Source organism: Jaculus jaculus, chromosome 4, assembly GCF_020740685.1.
Source record: "Jaculus jaculus isolate mJacJac1 chromosome 4, mJacJac1.mat.Y.cur, whole genome shotgun sequence".
Taxonomy (NCBI): domain Eukaryota; kingdom Metazoa; phylum Chordata; class Mammalia; order Rodentia; family Dipodidae; genus Jaculus; species Jaculus jaculus.
In genome coordinates, this window is record NC_059105.1 from 135,240,759 (window position 1) to 135,266,292 (window position 25,534).

The 25,534-nt window shown below is 36.0% G+C and overlaps 1 protein-coding gene across 20 annotated transcripts in view; it reads left to right on the top strand.

Moving 5' to 3' along the window:
• The window catches only part of Robo2 (roundabout guidance receptor 2), a 1,359,396-nt gene extending 1,350,903 nt beyond the window's left edge, over positions 1-8,493 (top strand). For 10 of the 20 annotated variants that reach the window (XM_045147698.1, XM_045147702.1, XM_045147703.1 and 7 more), the window contains 3 exons: positions 3,214-3,486; positions 5,212-5,412; positions 7,036-8,493. In XM_045147698.1, the coding sequence (XP_045003633.1) occupies positions 3,214-3,486; positions 5,212-5,412; positions 7,036-7,037 (476 nt within the window). In that variant the 3' untranslated portion in view covers positions 7,038-8,493. The remainder of the gene's footprint in view (positions 1-3,213; positions 3,487-5,211; positions 5,413-7,035) is intronic. The other 10 variants (XM_045147709.1, XM_045147706.1, XM_045147711.1 and 7 more) reach the window with 3 other exon arrangements.
• The last annotated feature ends 17,041 nt before the right edge of the window (positions 8,494-25,534 follow it).

The window sequence follows — 25,534 nt, forward strand, 5'->3', positions numbered from 1 at the left end:
TCAAACTAATTTGAGTAGTGGAAATGAAGGTAAGAAGCATCAGGCTGTGCAAATCCCACACACAGTTAAAGGTATTCCTTTGCTCACTGTGGGATCTCTGCTAAACAGGCGTTATTGCATCCAAATCTCCAGTCCTTTTACAAAATAAGTTAAGTTATCCTTTGAAACCAATATCCTGACCAATAAGGACCTAAAGAAGGTAGGTTATCAACATTCACATTTCTCTGAGGTCTTCTCTTTGTAGACTATTGCATTCAAATACATAAGCAAATAAATAAGGGAAAATATGCAGTATGCAAAACAGTGATAAGTTTTCAGAGAAATCTTCACCAACAAGTTGACATGTGAGAACAGAGAGAATATAAACAAGCAAATACATAAGAACCAATGTTCATATCTGAAGAAAGGTCATTTTAGGATCTGGTGCCAAGTAAAATCCTGGGGTTTATCTCTCTCTTTTTCTTTTTACTGAGATAGTGTCTCACTCTAGCCCCAGCAGACCTGAAATTCACTAGGTACTCTTAGGCTGGCCTGAAACTCATGGCAACCTTCTTATGTTTGCCTCCCAAGTGCTGGGATTAAAGGCATGAAGTTGACAGGGCAACAAAACACGTGTAAAAAACAGTCAGTGTTGTAGGAACTTTAAGCTGTGGTAATGTCATTAGTTTTTATAGGATATTGAATGGGAAACTCGTGGAGGTGTATGTGTGTGTGTGTAAGGCATGATGTGGCATGATGTTTTATGTCTTCATTTTGAAAAAGTCTCTCTAGCTACTATATTACAATTTACTAAATGGTGCAAAAGTATAAAATGAAGACAAAGCCCATAGAAGAATCATAGAGAAAAAAATAATGGTGGTTCATACCATCATGGAATCAGAAGATGAAAGCAATTAATACAGGCTGTAAAGTGAGGAAGTGGAAGATGTCTTCATAGTTCGGGTGAACATAGATGATGAAAGTGCAGCTGACTGAGGAAGGGCACACAGCAAAAGGCACACATTGCAGACTATAATGTACACTATAATTTTGAATTGCAGAATTTGATGTGCTTTCTAGACAATTGCAATGAAATGTCCAGTGTAGACTTCATTTCCTGAGTCTAGATCTCATAGAAGAAAAAATTCACGCTGGAGATTCTTGACTTCTCACCCCCCTCTCCAGCCATTTTCTTACCTGAAAATATGAAGTGAATAGTGGCATCTATCTCTTTGGATTGTCATTGCATGACAATAGCCAATCCTCGGGCCAGTTAGATACTTTTTCATGAGCCACCTTGCCTGAAGTGAATCCACATAGAAATTGAATGATAAATTAATTTAAGTTAATGTATTTGATTACATGCTTTCATTTTTTTCCTCAGTCATTTGTAATTCTCTTTCTTTGAAGATTTTTTCTTTCTATGTGCATTCCATGTTTTTTATTACTAGAAATAAAATTTCCAATGTTATTGCTTAATTATGGAGCTATGTGATTTCAGGTTAAATGAACTAGTCATCAGAATTTTAGCTGGATAAGCTGATGCCACTTTACAAATTATGCTGCTTGGATGAAGAATAAAAGTCAATGACAAGATATGCTATTTTGGAAGCAAATATGATCCTTTTCCCTCACTGACAGACTAAGTCCAATAACTCAATTGAAATAATTAATTTGCATTTATAATAATACACAGAGAAGGAACTTAGTATTGCAGATAAAGCAAACACTAATGTCATTGGATTATCTGTCAGACACATATATCATTATTATATTAGTTCTTCATTTTGGAACAAATATTCCAAATGCAACCTTACTCTCCCAGACAGCAATCCTGTTCTTCCCAATAGTTTGAAAATCATAATCTCCCAGGAAGACACTTGTGAGAATGGAAATACTGCTCCAACTTGAAGCATTCAGAGCAAATGATCATGATGTCATTAGTATCTCTTCAGTCAAATATGATACCTGTTTGTTCATCTGACAAAGTTTCAAGTTATTTAAGGAACTTCTTGAACACATTAAGATTTTTACAGTCACTGTCTTTTGTGTACAAGAAATTTATGCTTTACTCTTTTAAATTTCTCAAACAAATCTTATTAGGAAAAAGAAAATACTTATAAAAATGTCATTGGAAATAATTGCTTATGTTAAATATAATGTCTTATATTACTCCATATAATGCATGGATTTTATAAATAAGCAATACAATTTTCTTTATGAAGGATGAACAAAGAAATTTACATTTATTAAAAATAATAAGATATTGGTATAGTTGAATGCTTAGAAGATTTCAAAATCCCTAAGAATGTAATGTTAGACCTAAGACTTAAAAGTACAAAAAGGAAAAGTGATTTTATAATGAAAGACACTGAGTTCTAAAGGAGACAATCCAAAGAACTATAAAACTAAAATGACAAATTACCTGATACTTGAACTTTTTTTTTTCCATTTCTGATATTTAATTTAAAAAGCTCTTCCAAAAAATTAACCATTTCTCTACATATCAAATTCCCATGACATATTGCCTACTTATCACTATAAAGCATATTCAGTATATACTCTGGACATTGGTTATTAGTTATTAAAATTAATACAATGGAAGATTATAATATATTAGTTACTAACTCATGAAAAAAATAGCCAGAATTGGTTGTCAGACAGAATGTTAATTGCATTTAGTAAATGTTAGCTTAACACTTTGATTATTGCTAAATGTGCCACATACACAAGAAGACTATCATAAGTTGCATATGATAAGGCATATAGTTTTTAATTTCCCAAGGGTGGTATTTCCTATTGAGATTGGTTTCAGAGCTTTGATTGTGTTTGGGGACTTTTACTAGCATAGCTGGTAGGATTTCTACTGATTTTTTAAATGGTACTATTCTTACTTTGAAAAGGGGTAATAGGATGATGAATTGATTATGAATAACAAAATGCCCTTTAACTTTGAATGTTAGCCCTAGTATGCAGTTGAAAATATGGTCCATGTTTACCAGTTGAATAAATCAGCCAAACTTATTTCAATGATGCCATAGGAAGAAGACAGTAGGCATATCAGTAATATGCATTTTGAAAAATCATTAACTGACTTTTATTTTCCACAAATTTGTTTTGCATGGGTGATACTTATAAGAAGGAAAGAGTTTTTTTTTCTTTTTCAACTTGAATTTAAACTTGTTTTTTTTAATTAAATTTTAGTCCATTCTAAACATTATTTAAAATTTTTAGATCTTCCCCCACCACCAGATCCCCCACCAGGTCAGGGTTTAAGGCAGCAAATAGGCTCGAGCCAGCATGCTGGTAACGTGGAAAGCTCAACAGAGAGAAAAGGAAACTCTCTAGAGAGACAACATGCATCCAACTTAGAAGACACAAAGAGCTCATTGGATTGTCCAGCTAAAACCTCTCTAGAGTGGCAGCGACAAACCCAGGAATGGATAAACGCCACAGAGCGCCAAGAAGATACACGGAAAGCCCCACACAAACAAGGTGCTGGACCAGGTGTGTTCTGCACAGTCCCAGGAAAGAAGGGACTGTTACCATTTTTTTTTAACCAGGTATTTTAGGAATGGCAATTGTTTAAGGGCCTGTGGAATACATTTTCCTTAAATCAGTAACTCACGTTGGAACTGTTCAGCAGAGCTCATGAGCACATACACTGATTCCACACATACTGATTCCAATAGGCTCTGTTCCTCAAGTTCACTACTTAAGATCTTAAGCCTTGAAGACTTCTAAGCTGGATCTATAGTGTGCTCACGAGACCACTTCATTTTTTTTTAAATGTCTTTGACATTTCTTGTGTGGTCAGTTTATTCTTTTCCTTCAACTAGTTCTTCATTTTGACTGAAAGCCACTCACGTGAATAGAGAACTCACATCTTTCCAGTAGGTGAAGTGATTTAAATTAAAAGTTTACCAACAGATGCTCTGAACCACAGAATCAAGTCTGAAAAAGTTGAAATGGCCTCACACATACTTCAACTGATTAAAATAGTTGACTATTACCATTAGAGTGGGAAGTGGTTTTGTTTAGAAATCAAACTTCCCAGAAATTTCACCCCATAAATTCACAACTTCTGGTTGGCTATTATTTGTGATTGGTGGATGTCTATCAACATAAATACATGTTTTAATATCTCACATAAGGTAATATCTGTTGAGAAGTTACAAACACACACACACACACACACAAACACACACACACACACACACGTTTCAAAAAGTATTTCATTATTTACTCATTCCTTTGCCTTCAGTCTTGTGTACTCTCCCCGTGCATTTTCTATAAATACATTTTTGTCACAACATGGTGATCACATTTTGGAAAATTTAAGTTATGTAAGAGCCAGAAAAATAATAGCTTTATTATCTATATTATTATTTTGTGAAACATTTAGGAAGATTATGAGCTATAAAAGAAAAATCATACGACCTTTGTTATTCAAGACTAAGCAGCAAGATGGTAAATTTAGTCAGCATATTTTACTCATCTAATTCACTTAATAATGACCTATACAAAAAAATTAAAAGAAAAAAGGAGTGGAAGGGGAGTGGGAGAGAAATATAAAGAGGTTAGAAAAAAGAAAGAAAACTCTAAACAGCAATTATTTACAATACATACATCATAAAATATTCTGAGAGGGGAAATACATAAAAATATTAACATAATCATTATAATGTGCTTTTCTTTCTTTTAATGAAATATTCAACCTTTCATGGTATGTATTTCTATCTCCACAAACAATTGAAATTTAAGACACTTATTAACTAGTAGTTCTTTATCTAAATTAATTGAGAAAATTTCCTGAAATTTAAAGCAAAAATCACATTTCTTCAAAATTAATGGGCAAACTAAATTGAAGCCTCATTGAACTCTAAAGTCATTCTCAGATATTCTTTTTGTTAAGCAAACTATGCTTCATTGTAGGCAGCTCTCCTTAATGAATTTAAATTTTGCAAATAATATGGTGTGTACTTATCTTAAGAGATCTTTCAATTTAATCTTTCTTTTCAGTTTCTACTGTAGGAAATGTTGCTTGCACATGGGAATTCCTTTATTATCTGGGCCTGATTAAGCCTCATGATTTTTTTTTCATGATTTTAATTTTAGTAAAGAATGAATTAGTTAAAATGTTTTGTTCTGAGTTTAATAGATAAGAGTTAAGTTTGTGTTTTGCCCCCATATGGCAGTTCAGTTTCATCCTTTGTGGTTTTTCTGTTTCAGAGGAGGCCCTGGTGCCCTACAGCAAGCCCAGTTTCCCATCTCCAGGTGGCCACAGCTCATCAGGAACAGCTTCTTCTAAAGGATCCACTGGACCTCGGAAACCTGAGGTGCTAAGGGGAGGCCACCAGCGCAATGCCAGCGACCTTCTTGACATAGGATATATGGGCCCAAGTAGTCAAGGACAGTTTACAGGTGAATTATGTAAGTCTTTTAGGTTCATTTAAAAGCCTACATTATTCAGACGATCAGGTTAATAACATCTCTATATATTAAAGAAATTTCAAAATAATTGCTTGTTCTGAAAAAAAAATCAGTTACCAGGGCTGGGGAGATGGCTCAGAAGTTAAGGCGCTTGTTTGCAGAGCCTTACAACCCAGGTTCAGTTCCCCAGTACCCACATAAAGCCAAATGCACAAAATGGTGCATACACATGGTATACATTTGCAGTAGCTAGAGGCCATGGAGTACCCATATTCATTCTCTCTTTCTCTGTCTCTACTTCTATCTCTATCATCTCTATCTGTGTGTGTGTGTGTGTGTGTGTGTGTGTGTGTTCCAATCTTCTCTTTGTCTCTCTATGCTTGGAATTAAAAACATTTTTTTAGTTAATAATTATTTCATCCAAGTATAGCTCTAAGTAACATAATTACTATTTATAGATGTCAGTGACATAAATGGTTCATAGGTATTTCATGTTTATTTAGCCTATATAAAATTGTTTAAATGTAGGCAATTCATCTTGTACAAGTTAAAAATAGTCTTTGTTTGTTTACTAGCTATTTTAACTAAGCACAACAACGATAGAAAAGCATGCTGTCCTCTTGACAGTTTTTTTTTTTTTTTGTAATTGAGCTGAGATGGAGCCAGGACCTTATTCATTTCAGGCAGATGCTGTACCCTCACTGATCCCCCACCCTCTAAGAACCTTTGGAAAGCCTGTTTAGGAATTCTCCCCCATCAGTTGCTCTTCATTCATTTACTTTTAAAATATAGGTAGTCAATATGATTAAGTTGATTTTAATTTCAGATGACCTATGTTATTCATATTATAATGACATAACTTGTAATTAAATTTATCTTTTGAAGTGAGAAACTGCAGTTTGTAGTATGGTTGAATAATTTGCTAAGCATATAGTACTGAGCAATATAGAAAGATAGGAATATCAAAATCTGTCACTGTAAAAGTTAGTGAATCTTGTTTGTTGATCTCATCAGGATATTCACCTGTTCTCATATTGCATGTCAGAGTTACACTTGCCTAATATGAGGAACAACTCTAATTCTAGCTTCCAACTATTGAAAGAATAGTCTCACTCCTAATGGTCTCAGTCACTTAGGTGTTTGTGTGTGGCTAGGAAGGAAACTTCTTTCTGAACCTGCTTTTGCATGTGAGAATTTGGATTATTGTTAGGATCATATCACAGTGTTCAAAGGGGGGATTTCATGAGAAGATGAAAGGGAAATACTTTTAAAACTGCAAAGTTCTTTATAAATCTGTGTTATGATTGACTAAAGGGCATACTTTGTGTAAAATTTTAATTTGATTCCTGCCAGCTTGGAATTTTCTTCAACTTCCTTTGTAGTGTTTTGGACTTATGAGGAGTGCAAGAAATAGCTCCACTTGTACTGTTTCCTTGCAACTTGTACAGCATTATTCTGTGTACTCCTGGTCAACCTCCTGCAAGAAAAATTCCTTAAATTTATGAGATCTGATTTTCGCTTACTCTCTGGTTACTTTGATTTTAATTATGCTAATGAGGATAGGAGACTTCATAATATAAAAATAGATTTTATTTCTAAAGTTTTATTTTTGCTCTTTTTTAGAGTAACTGAGAGGAGATCTACCAAGCTGCTCTGATGGACCGACAGGTCTGAACTCATGGACGTAATGACACTAAACAGTGCAATGAACAATTTCTTTATTTATGTACTATTAAAAACTGTAAATGCAATGTAAAGACACACAGCCACACATATCCCACAGACATTTTAATTGTGTTCTTCTCTTAATTACACCACCCACCTTAACTCTTTCTTGTCAGGAGTATATTAAGAAAAAAAAGAAAGAAAATAAAACTCACTCTCCAGGAAGAAAAAAGGATTTTCCTCTGTATATAATTTCTTTTGTGCATTGCTATGCAAGCTCACTCCTTTTAGCTCTGTTCATATTGTTGTCTGTTCTTATTGGTCTGTTGTACTATATGTGAATTAATGGGCTGTGGTGCCATATATTAACTTTTAATTGTGTAACTTTTATGTTTAAATTTTGCACTGCAATTTTATTTGGTGATAAGCACAAATCTCTACTCCTCATGACATGAAGAAAAGATTGAATGTGAAGGGAGTTTCTGTACTGTAAGTTAGGTTGGATGATGCTGGTGTAACCAATCATGTTAGAAGGTTTTCAGTTGGGATGTAGAAATAGGAAGATGCAAAGGAACAATGGTGTTGGCAAAGTCTTTTTTGAATATCAGGAATTGAGTCAATTTAAAAAAGCAAAAAGATGGCTTTTACTATTGACAAAAATAGGGGTCAAAGAAGAAAGTTTAAGTCTTTAGGCTGAATATGCATTAAAGTATGCAGGAAGCAAAGATGTACTAAACTTGCAAAAAAAATTCCAAGATTTATTTAGAATCAACTTTACCTATCATTGTATTGACCCATCTGAAAATTACAATGAGTAAAACAAAATTATGGTATCTTATAAGAGCTGTGTTTATATTACAGATTTAAACAGCAGTTTCTGAATTACCATAATTAATCTCTCCAACTCATTTTGAGAATATAACATGAAGTTCCCCAAGGAAAAACATAAAATGAAGTCTACCATATCTAGCAAATAGTTAGAGAAGCAATTAATTATTAGGACATACTCGAGCTGCTTTCAAATATGAACTTACTGCAATATCTTGTTTCATCTTTCTAATACATGTACAGTACACACTAGAGGATACCATTGCATCACTTAAGTTCATAATTTTTTTAAAATAAATATATTGCAGTCTCTATAAGATTTTGTGTTTCATTTACTTCAAAAGTAAAGTTGATACCACCAAACATATAGCCAAATTCTAGGTGCATAACAGCAATTCTCGCAGTAGGTTCAGTTGCAGTAAGATTTATGGGAATCAATCTTTTGTGGTAAATTTTCAGAAATTGGCTACCAACTAAAATCTGTTTGACCCACTTTGAATGAGTAAACTGGAAAGAAAAGTGAAAAGCGGTAAAAATGCATGTTTATACACTTTTAAAATAAAACCAAATCTTGTAAGTGGACATTAATCAGTGTCCTGCCTCCTTTGTTTTCACGACTTTGAGAACAAGAAGTTCCTGAACATCACTTACATATGCTCAAAATAAACGTGATTTGGAAATGTATGTTAGCTACTGTACATGTATAGTTAAGTCGAAAATACTCTTGCTGACATCCCCCTTTGTGACATTTTCCCAAGTGCTACCTACACAATAGTAAATTCTATTGCTGCATATGTTTTCTAATATTTCTAATATTTCCTGATATGATCAAACTTGTGATACTTTGCAAAATATTCAGTGTGGTAATCAGGTTCAAATTAAAAGAGAGGACCTTTAGAGTGACAATATATACTCTGTTTATTGGCCAAGTCACCAATTTGTAATACATTGTTATAGCTCATATAACTAAATGACTCCACCTTGGTTAAATCCCTGAACTACATCAGCACAGGCAAGCATAGGATGTGATGTTCTTTATGCGTTCCAACATTTTCTAGTGCCATGTAGTTCACTGAAGGGACAAATACTTTTGAGACACACGTTATCAATGTTCTACCATCAGTGCCTAATTTTCATTCAGTTTAGTTTCTCTGGTACAATAAGACAGGGCAGGGAAAGGTGAAAAGTTTTTGCAAAAAACTGAATACACAAGTATTCTCAGTTATAAAATGGGAGGAATTTAAGTTTCCATTTATGCAGTTCTAAACTTTATAATATTCTTTTTAAAAACATACAATTTGCCAAAAAAAATTGTATTTTCTCTGTATGTTTCTTAACAGGTTTAGTCTAAAACTTGTTATCATATATATTATACATAACCTTGACCCCTTGTAAATGGATATTAGAGATGAGTGATATACTAAAATCTATTTGCAGGTTAGATAAGTAATATGTAGAGTAAGAAGAGGTTATATTGCCATACTTTTCTGATTATCCTCATTGTATAAAAATTAACAGATTAAGTTGAAGAAACCCTGAGGTTACTTAGAATGTTATGTTTGAGTAGTCCATTTTGCATTTTTAATCTAGTTTTAAATTAATCAGTACACTCTTGTACCAAATATATTCCATGATGGTGAGAGAACATGCTATGGCTATATGAATTCAGGTACACTGTCAGCAATGAAAAGCCTTCATCTAATTGTTCTATGTACAAACCTGCTCTTCAGTGTCCTCAGAATGTTAACAGAAGAACATGCCTGTATGATTTTCCATTTTGTAGTTGAGTATGAGTGTGAACAGAAACTGACTGAGCTCACTCTTCTATGAGTCTAAACAGAGACCTCCATAAGCTATCATAGGGAAATCTTGATGGGAAAATGATTCATGATATTCTCATAGGCAATGCTACTGTGTAGTCAAACACCCCACCATTCACAACAAGCAATTTCCTTAGGGATAATTGCGTCAGTGCCCAAACTCAGGTATGTCAGTAGTAATCAGTGGAGTCTGCCTACAAATTCTGTGCCAGTTTTAAAATAAGATTGGACAGTACAGGTGTACGAAAACAACCAACTTCTTCACAGGATTTGGATCCAGCTCAAAGGAGTATATAGGAAAATCAAGACCAATATGTGAGGTATCACACAAAGGGAAGTAAAACCATGCAAGTTTATTTATTTTGATTAACAAAACAGTTTTAATATGTTCTATGTCTTTAGTGTTTAAATATATTTTCAATGGGATTTGAGTTGAAAGGTTATGTGTGCTTTGGTTTAACACATCCCAATTTCTGTTTAAAAAAATTACATGATTCTTTATTAATGATAACAATAACCCTGCCAGTTAACTGGAAATGGTGTATTACCTCCACTGCAAGGTGATAGTGGCAGGATAAAAGTTACACAGAGCCAAAACATTCAGTAATGTTAGTTTGTTCATCTGCTTCTGTATATTATGCAAAAATTGAACAATGACATGTTCCACATTATCAGAGGAGTGAAATTTCTTTTATTTTACTTTGTTATAATGTGTATTCAAATGACACACTATACATTTTAAGTGACATGCAATTTACTATCTTTTTTTTAATTTTATAATTTTTAAAGCATTTATTGTGACTTCAAAGTGTTGCAAGATGAGGGATTTTGTGGCGTGGGCAGATTTTTTATACTTTGTTTTATAGATGGATTTTTTAAACTGTAGTTTGTTTAAGTCTCCAATCAGTGTCCAAAATTTTAATGTGTTTCATTTGATGTTGTTAGATCAGCAAAGAGATTGGCAAAAAATTGATTAATAGTATTGTCAAAGAACTGTGTATTGTGTACTCACTGGAAAAAATAAAATATATTCACATTCCAATTTTGTAAAAAAGCAATTTATGTAAAACAAGCTTGCTGGAAGACATACCGAAAACAGATTGTGTTTTTAGAATTTTACATAAATATTTCACAGAAATAGTTTGTGTCTAAATGCATAATGTCAACTTCTAATTCCATGCTGGATTAAAAGTGACAAATTGGAACTAGCATTGACTTGCAGTAATAACAGAAACTGTGAAAGATTTGAACAAAGGCTGGGTGTGGTAGTACATACTTTTCATCCCAGCACTCAGGAGGCAGAAGTAGGAGGATAACCTTGAGTTCCAGGCCACTCTGATACTAAATAATGAATTCCTTGTCAGCCTGGGCTAGCATGAGATCTTACCTTGAAAAACTAAAATAAATAAATAAATAAATAGACTGTAACAAATACTTGAAAATACACACCCCACTCAATCAACATCCTTTCCAGGCCCATTGCCTCCTTTTGTATCCATCTTGAGACCCTAATGGAACCATGCACACACACACACATACACACACACACACACACACACACACACATACACATACACACACACACACACACACACACACACACATAAATTAGTCAATATTAAAAATAATATTGTATACTTTCATTTTGTGAAATTTTACTTTATTTCCTCCTCTGAGGACAGTGGCAGAGTTCAGGCTAAATTTTACAGCTGAAATAGGAGATAAAACCAATTACTAACAGTCAACAGATTTATAGAATATAAAAGGAAAGAAAGAAAAGCTAACCAGGAGGTGAAGATAGCTTGTGTGGTAAAGGCTCTTTAACTTTTACGATTCAGAATAGTCTCAAGTTTATCCTTCAGCTACACAGACAGAGAGACAGAATGTGGCTAGAGGAATGTCACATAATGTGTGGAACTCCGGTGACAAAAAGATGTAAGGCAATGCTGGGGCTTTATAAAAATCTAGAAAGGGTCCCAGCCAGGTGTGGTGGTACACGCCTTTAATCCCAGCACTCTGAATGAAGAGGTAGGAGGATCTCAGTGAACTGTAGGCCACCCTGAGACTACATAGTGAATTCCAGGTCAGCCTGAGCTAGTGTAAAACCCTACCTGTGGCGGGGGGGGGTGGGTGGGTGGGAATAGAAAGGTGGCTTCCCTCTCCATCTTCTACTCAGTACCCAGGCTGTAAGAGGGAAGTGTGTTTGTGTGTGTGTGTGTGTGTGTGTGTGTGTGTGTGTGTGTGTATTCCAAGATATTTGATTGTATGTTTCCAATATCATATAATTAATTCCAAGTTATTTAGTATACATTCATGTATACATTAGAGCCAAACATTTTATATGATATTTGTGTTCGTGTGTGTGTGTGTATATCTCTTCATCAAAGAAAGCTACATTTACACTTTAAATACTTTAACCTTGAGAAAAGGTCAATGTGTATCACAGGCTACTATAACTGCCCTTACACTGTAGCATCATAGCACCTTGATAGATACAGCCTATAGGCACTACACAACAGTTTGTGACATTTTCTAAGCAGTGGTTTTCTAAACAGCTTCTTTCAATAGATATTTTCTAATGAATTGGGGTTTTTTTTGTTTATTTAACCATACTCTGAGAAAGATTAAATATTCAGAGTATTTAAAAGAGAAATAGCCATTGACTTCATAAATAGATTAATATCTTCTGTTAAATCTTGCCCTGGTTTCTAGGAAAGTATCTTTTTGATTAATGGCTTTATGGTATGAGGAAATGCCAATAAACAATGATTTCAAATATATTCCCAACTAATGCATTATTTATCAGCTTCACTAACATTTCCCACCACATAATATAATCTATGGTTCTATCCTTTCTCAAAGCAGTCTGTGAGATACTAATAGATATTTTAAAAAGGAAAGAACATAGAAGAGAAACTACATGGTTGAATATCTAAAGAGGTACTCTGTGAGGTTCACTTGAAAAATAATCTCAAAGGAACTTTCATATCGTTTGTGCTAAAAGACTCCCCATTAGCCTCAAAGGTAGGTATTGATTGTCTACCATACCTGCTGGTTTTATTTTTAAATGAGCATTAAGCCATTACAAGATCATGAGAATCCCAGGTGTGTTTGCGGAGATGATGGAACAAATTGTACTGGACAAAGTTAATGTATTATGCTTCAGGAACTTGAAATTGATAACTCTGCACTTTAACTATGGGTAAGAATTAAAAAAAAAAACTAATTTGCACAACTTTTTGTATACTATCAACTCCTGAATCATTTATCTCGACTTTTAAAAATTTTTTTTTTAATTTATTTGAGAGTGACAGACACAGAGAGAAAGACAGATAGAGGGAGAGAGAGAGGCTTCCAGCCTCTGCAAACGAACTCCAGACGCGTGTGCCCCCTTGTGCATCTGGCTAACGTGGGACCTGGGGAACCGAGCCTCGAACCGGGGTCCTTAGGCTTCACAGGCAAGCACTCAACCGCTAAGCCATCTCTCCAGCCCTTATCTCGACTTTTATGAGAACACAATCATGGTCATTTTCAAACCCCAAGTCTAACTCACACACAAAAAATATATGCTAATAATTATTTATTAAAACTACTCTGCTTATTGCCAGGTTCTGTATCAAGTGAAATGCTACTAAAACATGATAGTGAACAGTGTAAAGATTAGGGTGGTGGGAATAATCTCAACAAGGTGACACACACAGCTCAGACGCAGTGGAATGTAAAGTGTAGCTGTCATACTTAGCTTCATGCTCCTGGGATAAACCTCCAAACCCGCTACAGTTCATGGTAGGAATGGAATTTATTTCAGCCTTACAGATCCAAGGGAAGTTCCATAATGTTGGAAGAAGCTGGCCCCCTTCGCCAAACCATGCAAGAGAAATACCAGCACCACAAGCTTGCACACACTGGGAACCCCAGGCATAGCTCTGGTGCTCTGCATACCTTAGGCTGGAATTCAGATCTGCCCCCAGTGATACCCTTTCCCCAGCAGGAGTCGGCCTGCCAGGGGCAGAATCTGTGAACTCAATTACACCTGAGTCTATTCAGGGACATAGATTGAAGCTACCACAATAGCTGAGTAGCAAAAGGTAAAAGAACTACACAGAAGAGAAACTAGAAGGTTCTGTATCATGAATTTTCATAGACAACAAGTAATAAAATGAAGATTTTGTAGATGTAGGTAGAATGGAAGATACAGGAATGAAAATTGATCTGAAATTTTGAATCATGGTAGATCAATGTGATAAATAAATAAATATTCCAACAGATGTGATCTGATAAAAAAAAAAGAGATGCTAATATTGGGTAACTTATTTTAATAAAAATATGGGTAGGCAAAAAAGAGGTACTCTGCTCAAAGAAAGACACATCAGAATAATGATTGAACTTATGAAAATAGATGAAGGAATTCTCAGTAAATTTGGAAACATTATTTTCTTGCCCATTTTCAAATCTTTATCAAACAAAGATATAAGTATGAACAGGCATTTTAAGATGAAGAAAAAGAAATGGAGTTCCACGGCTAATATATATGTAATCATATAAGTCTATTTTGTTTGAATGATCCAATATTCAATATAATGAATCATAATGGGGTACAGCCAGACATATATTATGATCTCATTATGAACAAGGTGGTATGACAAAGGCACAAAAGGATGACTTAGGTAGAAGTAGAAAGTCAAATTAGCCATGTAAGATGACAAATATTAGATAAATAGGTCTGGGGAGTCAGCAAGTAGGAAAAAAGTTGGGTATGCCATCTAGGGAACAAAGAGGTTGGTATGGCAGATGAAACTTCACTGATTGAACATGAAGTTGTCTATGAATGGGAAGATTTGAGAGAAAGAATTCAGCTGAGAGAGTATGATAGTTCTTAATGGAATCAATACGTGTTATAAATTATATGATTGGTATACACAGTATAGGCTGGGCTGTATAGAGGTTGGAAAGTCTGAGAACTTGATAGCTGCTAAGTCTGTGAAGCTGGATGCCTTAGAATTGCCAATCTGGAGTCTGGAGTATTCCTGGAAAGTCATTAAGTCCATGTAGGAAGGCTGAGGAATCTGGGTTCTGACTCACAAAGGAGAGCAACAACAAGGTAGATGAATTCATCAGCATGTATCAAGGAAAGATAGATAGATTTTATATATATATATGTCATGTGTGTACATATATAATGTATTTTCCTAGTGGATATATAATCTAAAGGGCTGACCACTCAGGGAGAAAGTCTTCCTCATTTAATCCTTCTTCAAAAAACCCTCATAGATCTGCCTAAGTGGCTTGACTCTTACTTGTTTCCTAATCTGATTAATTTGACAATAGAGGCTTAACTGTCATAGAAAGTAAGTAGACCAAAATCACTCCTTAGCATTTAGAAAAATATATTCTTAGTGAGGGAACAAAATCTGTGCCAGCTTTTGAATTTGACAGAAACTAACATATGATAGATGTACAATATGCCACCATCATGGAATAAGGAACAAGAGTACCAAACTCCCATTCTCAGAGTGAAGCCAAGCATCCCAGACGGAATAATGCCTTTGTCTAGGAATTCTTTGTCCTGGACAAAAAGTTTAATAATGGCTTCATTTTCCTAGTGCAAAAGCACTGATTGATGAGATAATCCAGCAAATTAAATGTAGAATAAGCAATATATAGTAAAAGAAATAGTTAATGATACAGAACATTTGACAAATAGCAATGGAATATAACAGCCAGATGTAGAGGCAGGAAAAAAAGTGTAGAATAAGGAGAATAAGCAGAAATTACTCTGCCTGAAAATAGTGAATGCCTAAAGGAAAGGAAATGGAGTGCTTAGGACCTCTAGTTACATGGTCTTTCTCCAATCTGGGCAAAAGAAGATACATCATTCTCACTGGTATTTGGGCCATTGAGAATGGAAAAGTCAAGTCTATCTTGAACTTCTATATCTTTACATATGCTATGAATGAGTTAAGAATCAAATAGAAATCAAAATGCTGAGGACTGCAATGAAAGCCTAAATCTACAAACTAAGTAAATACAATGAAGTGTGAAATACTTCCATGTAGAAAGCCTATGCTTTCATGTAAACAACAGTGGCAGAGTGGGGGCAGACAATAGTATAATGCCACCAACTTTTTTATTCTTTTGATTTTTAAAATTTTTTTATTTATTTATATTTTTATTTAATTTAATAGTTTTATATTCAGTAAATACAGGCAGCTTGGTACCATTATTAGGCTCATCTGTGACCTACTCTCTCCCCTTGTTGAGGTATATGGGTCATGCACTAGGAGTTAGCCCACAGTTATGGGTAAGATAAATGCCTCTGCATATCATGACCCAACATGTGGCTCTGACATTCCTTCCTCCCCCTCTTCCACAAAATTTCCCTGAGCCATGTTGGGTTCATTTTTGGCCTCCTTCAGTGATGAGGTGCTGGGGGCCTCTCAGGCTCTGGCTCCCTGATTTGGTATGAGTTGATTTTTCTCTGTGTTGATCTCCTTCCCCCTTGTGTTGGTATCCGGTTCATCAGGAAAACAGCACAATTGCTTGTTTCGCCAATTTTTCTCAGTTTCAGCCAGGGCTCTATTGAGGTATGATGGGAAGAGTCCTTAGGATCTGCATCTGTCTGAAAAAGAGAAGCAGATTCTCCAAGGGAGAGTAGTTTAGCACCAGGACAAATGAGATAACCCTTACTTTTTTTTTTTATATATAGAGAATTTAATAGGTGTAGACCCTCTTGTAGCCCATGATTGTTGGTAACTTGATACTAGAGAGTGGACTTATGTTTGGATATGGTTCTGACTTGTTTCCCAGCTCCAGCTATGGTTCCCAAACCACTGAGGGAATCAGCCAAATCAAGAGCAGTTGGTTCCCCACCATGGCTGTGTGCCACTATTGCACTTGTGTGGGCATCACAACAGGTTATGTGCTGCTAAGTAGGTTAGACCATGAGGGCTTGGACAGATATTGGTCATTTTCCCCTAGTCGCCCATGTAGCACCTTCTGGCACTAGCCACTGTGAATGTCTGGGGACTGACTCTCTTCCAACTTCCAGCCATGCCCTTCCATTTTACATGTCAAGCACATAAGGTGTCTTCAGCAGTAGGGTCTTACCACTAACTTTTGGCGGGTCATCAAATATTAGGACAGAAATCTGTTTTACTTTTAGGAAACCTTGTAGGTCTCTCTGATCAAAAACTCATTGTGAATGATTGCCACATCCCTCCCTCTTCCTCTCTCCCTTTCTCTCTCTTCTCTCTAATTCTTGTGTATTAGTTATCTTTTTCCTCCTTCTCTTAGTGGGCACTGACCTGTAATGCCACCACTTTTTAAGAACACAGATCTAAACTGGGTCAAAGTAACTTTGTACAAATGTACCAGTGAGTGTCATAGAAACAGGCTGGAATGGGAACTTCATTAGAAAAAATTAACAGTACCCAGTGATGATGAATCTTGCAATAATCTTCCCAAGGACCAACCCCAGAAGGAGCACAAAGAAACAACTTATATCCTGGAAATAAAAGATGAATTACAATTAGAATGATGCTATGCGATAAAACTTACTGGAGAAAAATGGAATTGAAAACAAAATGTGCTTTCTCTCTTCCCTGCATTTCTGTCTTTCCCCAGTACATAATGAGTTGTTGATGATCTCTTATTAAAGACTAAACAACTGAAAGACATAGAAGCATGAAGAATAATTAGAGTATAAGACTAAGTATGGGCAGGTATAAAATGCAATTGATCATGTATTTCTTTAAAATGTCTCTTCTAAAATGTTTCTAAAGTTATAAAATGCCCAAGAACTTTAATTTTGTAATGACCCCTCCACACACACACAAAGTTAAAAATATGAACTAAACACAAAGCTATTTACTATCAACATGAACTTGCCATGAGACTAAGGAACAATATTCAATATCTACATGAACATGAATTTGCTAGCATAGCTCTCCATGCATAAACTACACTGGCTCAGCACTTTATTTGATACTATAGTAGAGTTGGCCATGAGGAATTTTAAGTTTAAATTTGGTGCTAGTAGACATGAGGGTATTTCCCCCTCGCTTCACAGACATGTCAATTTATTTTCCCAGACCCTTAAGGTTTGAGTAAGAATTTCTAAATAAAGATTAGAAATTAAGCTGGGTGTGGTGGCACATGCCTTCAATCCCAGCACTAGAGAGGCAGAGGTGGGAGAATCACCATGAGTTCAAGGCCACCTTGAGACTACATAGTGAATTCTAGGTCAGACTTTGCTAGAGTAAGACCTTACCTCAAAAAAAAAAAATAAATAAAAATAAAAAAGATTAGAGATTATTATAATCTACAACACAAAAATAACTTGTTTGATCTTGTTTTTGCAATGGCCAACTTCTAAAATGGCATTGATTTAAGGTACTGAATAAATACTGAATTAATTGAAAATACTAGTACCCACTGAATTATTTTACAAATGCAGTTGGCTGGCCTTGTGATTTTACTTACATAAGCATCCATCCTGTATTTCACTGAAAATCCTATGAGTTTAACTTCTAAGTATATTGCAAAATAACACAGTCTATGGAAACAGAAAAGTAAGCATGGAAAATGTGTTTAGACTCTACTATGTGCTACATTGTTGAAAACTGAATTTGGGCCTTCAGCCCCCTAAGAAAAGCAAAACATTATGGAACCTAGTTTTAATCTTTACTCTTATGTAACCATAAAATCTCAGCCAAGAAGCAAGCATTATTTATCTTATGAAAATGTAAAGCAAGTAAACCTTACCAACTAATTCTTTATGTATAAAATGTGGGTAAAAAATTGTACTATCTTCAACCACAACTTTGCAAAGGTCAGATTTAATTGTCAAATAGAACACTTTAAAATATAAATTATTTATAAATATTTAGGATTGAAATCTTATTTAATTTCACTTCGTACAAACTTTTGGGGGGGGGGATGTGTGAGGGGTAGTTTATAGGTAGGGTCTTGCCGTAGCCCAGGCTGACCTGGAATTCACTATGTAGTGTCAGGGTGGCCTTGAATTCACAGCAGTCTTCCTACCTTTGCTTCCTATGTGCTGGGATTAAAAGCTTCCACCATCATACCTGGGTCAAGGTTATTTCTTTTCTTTCTTTTTTTATTTTATTTTTTTGGTGAAGTTGAAGAGTGAGTAATAAACCAATATATTTTACATGGAGTGGTCAATACACTTAAGCAATATGTACACAAAGAAACAATAGACAGACAGACAATAGATGATAGATGGAGTCAATATAATTTTTTTCTGAGAGGATTCTTAGATTGTCTTTAACCTGAGTTCTGTAGTTAATTCATGGAATTACCCCTAAGATTAAAAGGCTTCCTGCATGTGCTTCCCCTAAAGAAGTTTCTCCAAAGAAATTACACAAACCAGAAGCAATGGTATTTGCTAATAATCATAGGACTCAGGAACATGAGGTAGAAGAATCAGAAATTGTAACTCAACCTTTATCTTGACATCTTTCAAGAGTCAAGCCAATAAATTGCAGATAATATTGTCAAAAAAATGTACTTCCATCTGTGGAGCATAGCACAGATCACCCAATGTGCTCTTTAAGAAAAAAAAAAGAAAGGGGGGGGGAGGGAGGGAATTATCATGGGATAATTTTTTATAATCATGGAAAATGTTAATAAAAATTAAAAGAAAAGAAAAAGAAAAAAAGAAAGGGAGAAATAAAAAAATAAAACTAGTTTTTTGAATGAATGAATTTGAGACTTTTTGTTCATATACTTGAGAATGTGTATTACTCCCACTAGTTTTGCTGAGCATAGTGATTGTTCTCAAGAAACAAGGACTTTAACAGCAGAAACACTGCCTGCTGGGACTCAAGGAGACAGAAAATAGGATGGAAGAAAACATGGCTGTAAACAGATTCTAGTGTTCAAGGCCTCAATGGTTAAAGGTGCTTGCTTGCAAAGCCTCTGCCAGCCTGGGTTCAATTTAACAGCATCTACATAAAGCCAGACAGACCTTTGGTTGCAGTGACAAGAGACCTTAGTGCTTACATGCAAGTATGAAAATAAATATTGTCTTTTTAAAAGGAAAGTAAACAATAACCTCAAGAAATGATTTAGAGATGAGCAGGACTACAACTGTCATCTCATGCCCAAGGAAAAGCCTCAATTGCAGTGGGACCAGAGCATCCACAAAGTGCCACATGCGCAAGGCCCTTGCAGGTAGTCCTGTGAGTGAGGTCACCACACCAAGCAGAGAAGGCATATCTGAGCTACAGAGCTGCACTTTATTGAACCAAAACCAATTATTCATAAGCCTTAATATCTCATAGAATTTATCCTAACAGCTTTCACATTTGCTGAGGACTTTTTGGAATGGGATATGTCCCATGCTCCTCCAATCACTGTAGTTCAGAACAAAAAACTTGTCTGGTTTCAGAAGTTCATGTCTGGCAAGGAAATTTGCCTTAGGGCATATCTCACATTGAGATGACACTTAGACAAGAGTTTGGATTTCAGATCGTGAGTTAATGCTGGCAGGAGTTAAGAATTGTGGGGCTGCTAAACTGGAATAAGTATACTTTGCATATAAACAGCACAGGAGATGGTGAGATGGCTCCGAGGTAAAGTATTTTCTGTAGAAGCATGAGGACCTGAGTTTGGATCTCTAGCACTCACATAAAATGCCCAGCATGATGCACCGCTAATTTCAGTGCTGGCGAGGTAGAAATGGGACACCACGATAGGCACACTGCCTTGTCAGTGAGTTCTCCGTTCAGCAAGAGATCCTGTGTCAAAAGAGAAGATGGAGGGTGATGTAGACGTGGAAGAATCCCCCACATTGACCTCTTGCCTCCACATGAGCACACATACATGGGTGAATGTGTATCCTCACATATGTACATGCATATACAGAGCATACACATGTGCAAACATAGTACACACAAATCGCCATTGAAAAAAACATTTTTCATAAAGCTGTAGATTAAGTTTTGTCTTTCCAAAATTCACACGTTGAAGAGCTAAACATCAATGTGATTATTTAGAGAAGAGTTTTCGGAAAGCAATGAAGATCATGTGAAGTCATATGGCTGAGCTATTAAAATGACCAATGGACTTTGAAGAAGAGGAAGAGAAGATACACAGATAGAGCTCAGTGCAAAGCCTCAATTTGGTCCCCAACAACAGCAGCAACAACAACAACACACACACACACACACACAGACACACACAAAAAACATTTTCAGAAAGTGCAAAAACTTTCTCATTCTGTGCACAAATCTGAGACCCTTTAAGGAAAGAGCAAGAAAGCAACAGCCTAGGAGCCAGAGAAAAGAAACCTTATCAGAAAATGATCCTGTTGGAAGTTGATTTGGGACATGACTAAAATTAAATTTCTATGGTTTCAGCTATCCAGTCAATGGTTGTTTGTTGGGCTGTTTGTTGTTGCTGTTTGAGCTAATACAAGAAATACAAGTCTTATTTTTTAAAAAATTAAATAACTGGCAAAGGAAAAACATTCTTACCTCAACTTTAAGAAACTAAAGGCTGCTTTTGGCTTTTATCTGATTATTTTAAGAATTGAATCTGGTACCAGCTGAGGTCAGAAGCCTGGGTTGGAGGAGTGAGTGTATTCATGAATAAAATGGAGCATTGCCTTGGCACTGCTTTCCTCTCCTATTCCTGAAGCCAGATGGCTAATGGCGCTATTGCAGGACTCTCACTGAAGACTATTGTCATCATATGAATCATTTGGCAGTAGCTTTACTTCCCTGTGACTAGTTGCCAGGGCAACTTGAGTATTGATTGCTGTCATTTTGTTGCTGTTTTCTCCCTGGGCTCTACCTTCTGAGTTTGCTGAGATATATTTATAGGGAGGCTGTCTGTACTAGTGTGGGAGGGTATGCATACAAACTCAGATACTTCCTGTCTGCACTAACCTTACTCCAGTACCACAGTGAATCTAACTCTTTGAGAACCTTGTAAATTTAACAGAATCTCAGCTGTCAATCAATGCAATTTCTAGGACTATCCATTCATTTTCAAGGGACATAGCACCCTAGGACTAGATGGAAGAGCACACATTAAATATGGAAAATAACAACATAGTCTTTATCACACTGTAAAACCCAGATTTAGCTGCAAGTGAAAGAGAAATTTTATTTTATGAAGAACCAACCAACTTGTACTACTCTCTCATTAAGAACTCATTAGAGTAGTGAAGGGCTTGGAAGTCAAAGAAATTTCTGGTTCTCAGTCTAGCCATGCAGCTTGGGACATTGTCATTTAACCTCTCAAAGCCTCATGAATTCATCATATAAATGTTTAACAAAGAGGCACCATATGTCAGATACTGTGTAGGAGACAGAAAAAAAAAAAAAATGAAACCAATGCCAACCAATTCAAAACTGAAGACTGAAAGCTACAAGTCCCAAAGGATAAAAGGAATATATCAGAGTGTACTGGAAGAGTTCAACCTGAGAATCATAGCCTGTTTATTTGTAAAATATGTGATCTGTGATCAGTAGTGCAGGTATCCAAGAAGTGTGCATCTATTAGTAGTACATTTTGGACATGAGACTTGAAAATAGAGATGTGAAATGTGACTCCCAACTAAAATTATAGAAGATTTAAGGCAGATGCAAGAAAACTACTGTGAATTCAAGGTTAGCTTGGTCTATATGGTGACTTATAGGCCAGCCAGGGTTCCATCCTTATGTCAAAAATACAAGCAGGAAATTTAAGTACAGGACCGTTAGAGAGACAATGATGAGTAGTGAGGGCATATGTTTTCCCAAAGAGCATGGGCCCAGATATGTATCACATGCAGAAGTGACTCTACAGTATATGGTAGTGCTTTTATTGGGAACAAAATGTAACTTTGTTACTTTGTGGAATTTCTAGCTTTGGGATGCCCTGGTTTCCTTGGACCACAGCATAATACCAATCTGCTTGAAAGGTAAGAGATTTAGGGCAAGTAGAACCAATAGGCAAGATGTTCCTTAGAGTCAAAAAAAATTCCTAGAAGAAAAAAAGTCACCCTGAGGCTCAGATATCCACATCTATTGACAAGATAGCATTTTTCAACATAGGAGGTAGCAAAACGTTTGATAAGTGGATATATTGTCTTTCTAAAACCTATCTTCATGAATGTGGAGGACAATGTGGCAGAAAAATAAATGTCAGAGCTGATAAAACCTCATACACTGCAGAGGATGAATTGGAACACACAGGTATACAGAGAAGCAAAATGCAACATAAGACTATTGAAGTTATAGGTAAATGGAAATGACAATGCATAAAAGCATAAGTTATTTCATAGACATTTTGAAGGAAGATTCAGCAAAAAAAGTAAAATAAGATATTGATTAATAGAGAAAGATGTACTTTTCAAAATGTCAGACTATGAAATATCCTGGGAAAATAAATAATAGAACTTCTCAAATTCCCTCAAATTAGGTAAAGAAATAGATTAAGAGAATGAGCCAGTCAGCAACACCAGCATATAACACAAGGTCCGAAGATAGTACTTATTTTTCTGATTGCTTGGTGTCTGCTGTAGTGCCGGACACAACACACATATTTCAGACACGAGGCAGAGGAAACACACAATATTCAAATAGTTCTGTTGTTTCATCGGGACACATGGGACTTTCTAGTAGTTTCCTTTGGCATGACTTCAGCAAGATTTTTGACTGATTTACTCCCTCAGCCCCCCACACCCAATACATTCAACGGGATGTGAAAAACCATAGTGGCTTGAATCAGATGCTCCCCATGGACTCATCTGTTTTGAATACTTGGTTGTCAGATGGTGACAATCTGAAAAATGGAACATTGCTGGAGAGATGTTTTACTGGGGCCAAGCTTAAAGTTATTATAGCCAGGTCCCCATTGCCAGAGCTCAATTCACTCTTGCTTCTTTCTGCCTGCTGTTGTGGCAGAAGTGATGCCCAGCCTCTGCTCTTCCTTCTTTTCCCTGCCCTGCTGAAACTACCCCTTGTGATTGTAAGCTAAGATAAACCCTTTCTTCCACTGCTGCTTTTGGTGTTTTGTCCAAGCAATGTAAAGGCAGCTACAACAATTGCTTTATTGGCAAAAGCCCCACAGAATTCTGTAAGGAATAAATGGAAAAAGCAATACAGGCTAGAGAGAATTACACATGATGAGTACACAGAGTCAGCCTGTGTATAGAGGAAGATGCTTCAAACTGAAGCCAAAAAATTGCAGTCATGCAACTTTAAAGATCTCTTCGGACTCTAGGTCTTTGCCCTTTGGTCCTCAGGAAATTAGTTCTCTTTCAATTGAGTATTCTGTAAGATTCCTTGCCAATTCCTAATGTTCAATGGAATTTTTATTTAATCATGAACTTCACTTTTAGCATATGTCCCCTGAATCTCAGTGAGTCTAGAGCCTACATTTCCTCTCATTTTCTCCTCCCTTGTCACTGTCATTATTGGGACTGGGTACCATTACAACATGTACAACAGGCAGCAGGGTCATGGCCTCAACTGGGCACTCAGCATCAAGGAGAGGCCACAGATGGAGAAGGCTGCAAGTCAGAATCCTGTTCAAGTCCTGATTCACACAGGGCTTGTGGCTTCAAACAGCTCATTCTCTAGGCTCAGGTTACTGAAGATAAGCTGAAATAATAGGGCTTAATAATTATTTTTAATATGATCATTTCTTGAGTTACTCCCTTCCATTCCACCAAGCGTGCATGTACCTATATGTTTTTTCTTTTAAGAGAATAGAGTGATATTTAATGAGGAACCAAGTAAGGAAAAGAAAACCTTTTATTAGATACATAGATCCCTAACTTTGGTAGATTCACATGCAAAAATCATGCAAGTACCAACATATCCATGATGGAACTTGTCAGAAAAGCATCCCTCCAACCCAGTTAGGTGTTCTAAACTTGAATGAATTCTCTTAGTTTACTGGCAAATGTTTTGAGTCTTAGGCTTCTGGGTAAATTCCATTATTTCTTTTGGTAGATACAACTGTTCATTAAGCTTGAAGTATGACCTTCATGTTCCTAGATAGTCACAAATATTCTTAAACATTATTCAGGAATAACTGTGTGTATAAGAACGAGGTACTTTTGCAATTGGGTTAAGGAAAATAATGACCATACTGCCATTTATCATCAATAAGCCCTGAATGATGACCCAAGCTGGTGCTCTTCTGGCAAGAGATGCCAAGTTAGGAGGCCCCACCAGCCTGTAGCTGATTGCATTCTTTGAGCCATTTTCTTTGCTTAACTTTGGGAAATTACTAAAGTTAAAGAAGATGTTTGCTTCTGGGGTGAGTGGAACCCAACCACTTGTCAAGCAAATTGATTCTGAGAAATGGAAGGAAAGTGAAACTTCTCAGCTCTGGGGACTAATGACAACAGCAGTCACTAAAGGAGGAGATCTTTATTACTCTGAGTGCAGAGTGTGTTGTTGTAGCAGGAGAGCTGTGACATTTTTCTAACTGGATTGCATCTGCACTTCCAAAAGACAGACAAGTAGAGTATCGCTGGAGATAATAGGATCTGGGACTGGAAAGCCTTCATACTTTATTAGGGCTGCATTGATCCCATTTCTTTAAGTCACTGGAGTGTTATTTCACATTCCAGTGTCTGCATAACTGCATTGTCTTTGTTTCTCAGTTCCATTTAAAATTCCCTGGCACATCAAGGCTAGTGAATGTCAAGGAAAATAACTATCAACATGTAACGACTTCCATCTATGGGAACATGTGCTGTAAATGCCTCAGATGAGCAGGACTTTCTGTAATAAGAGAGAGCCAAGGGAGGGCAAATTAACTCCAGCCACTTGGTATCTATG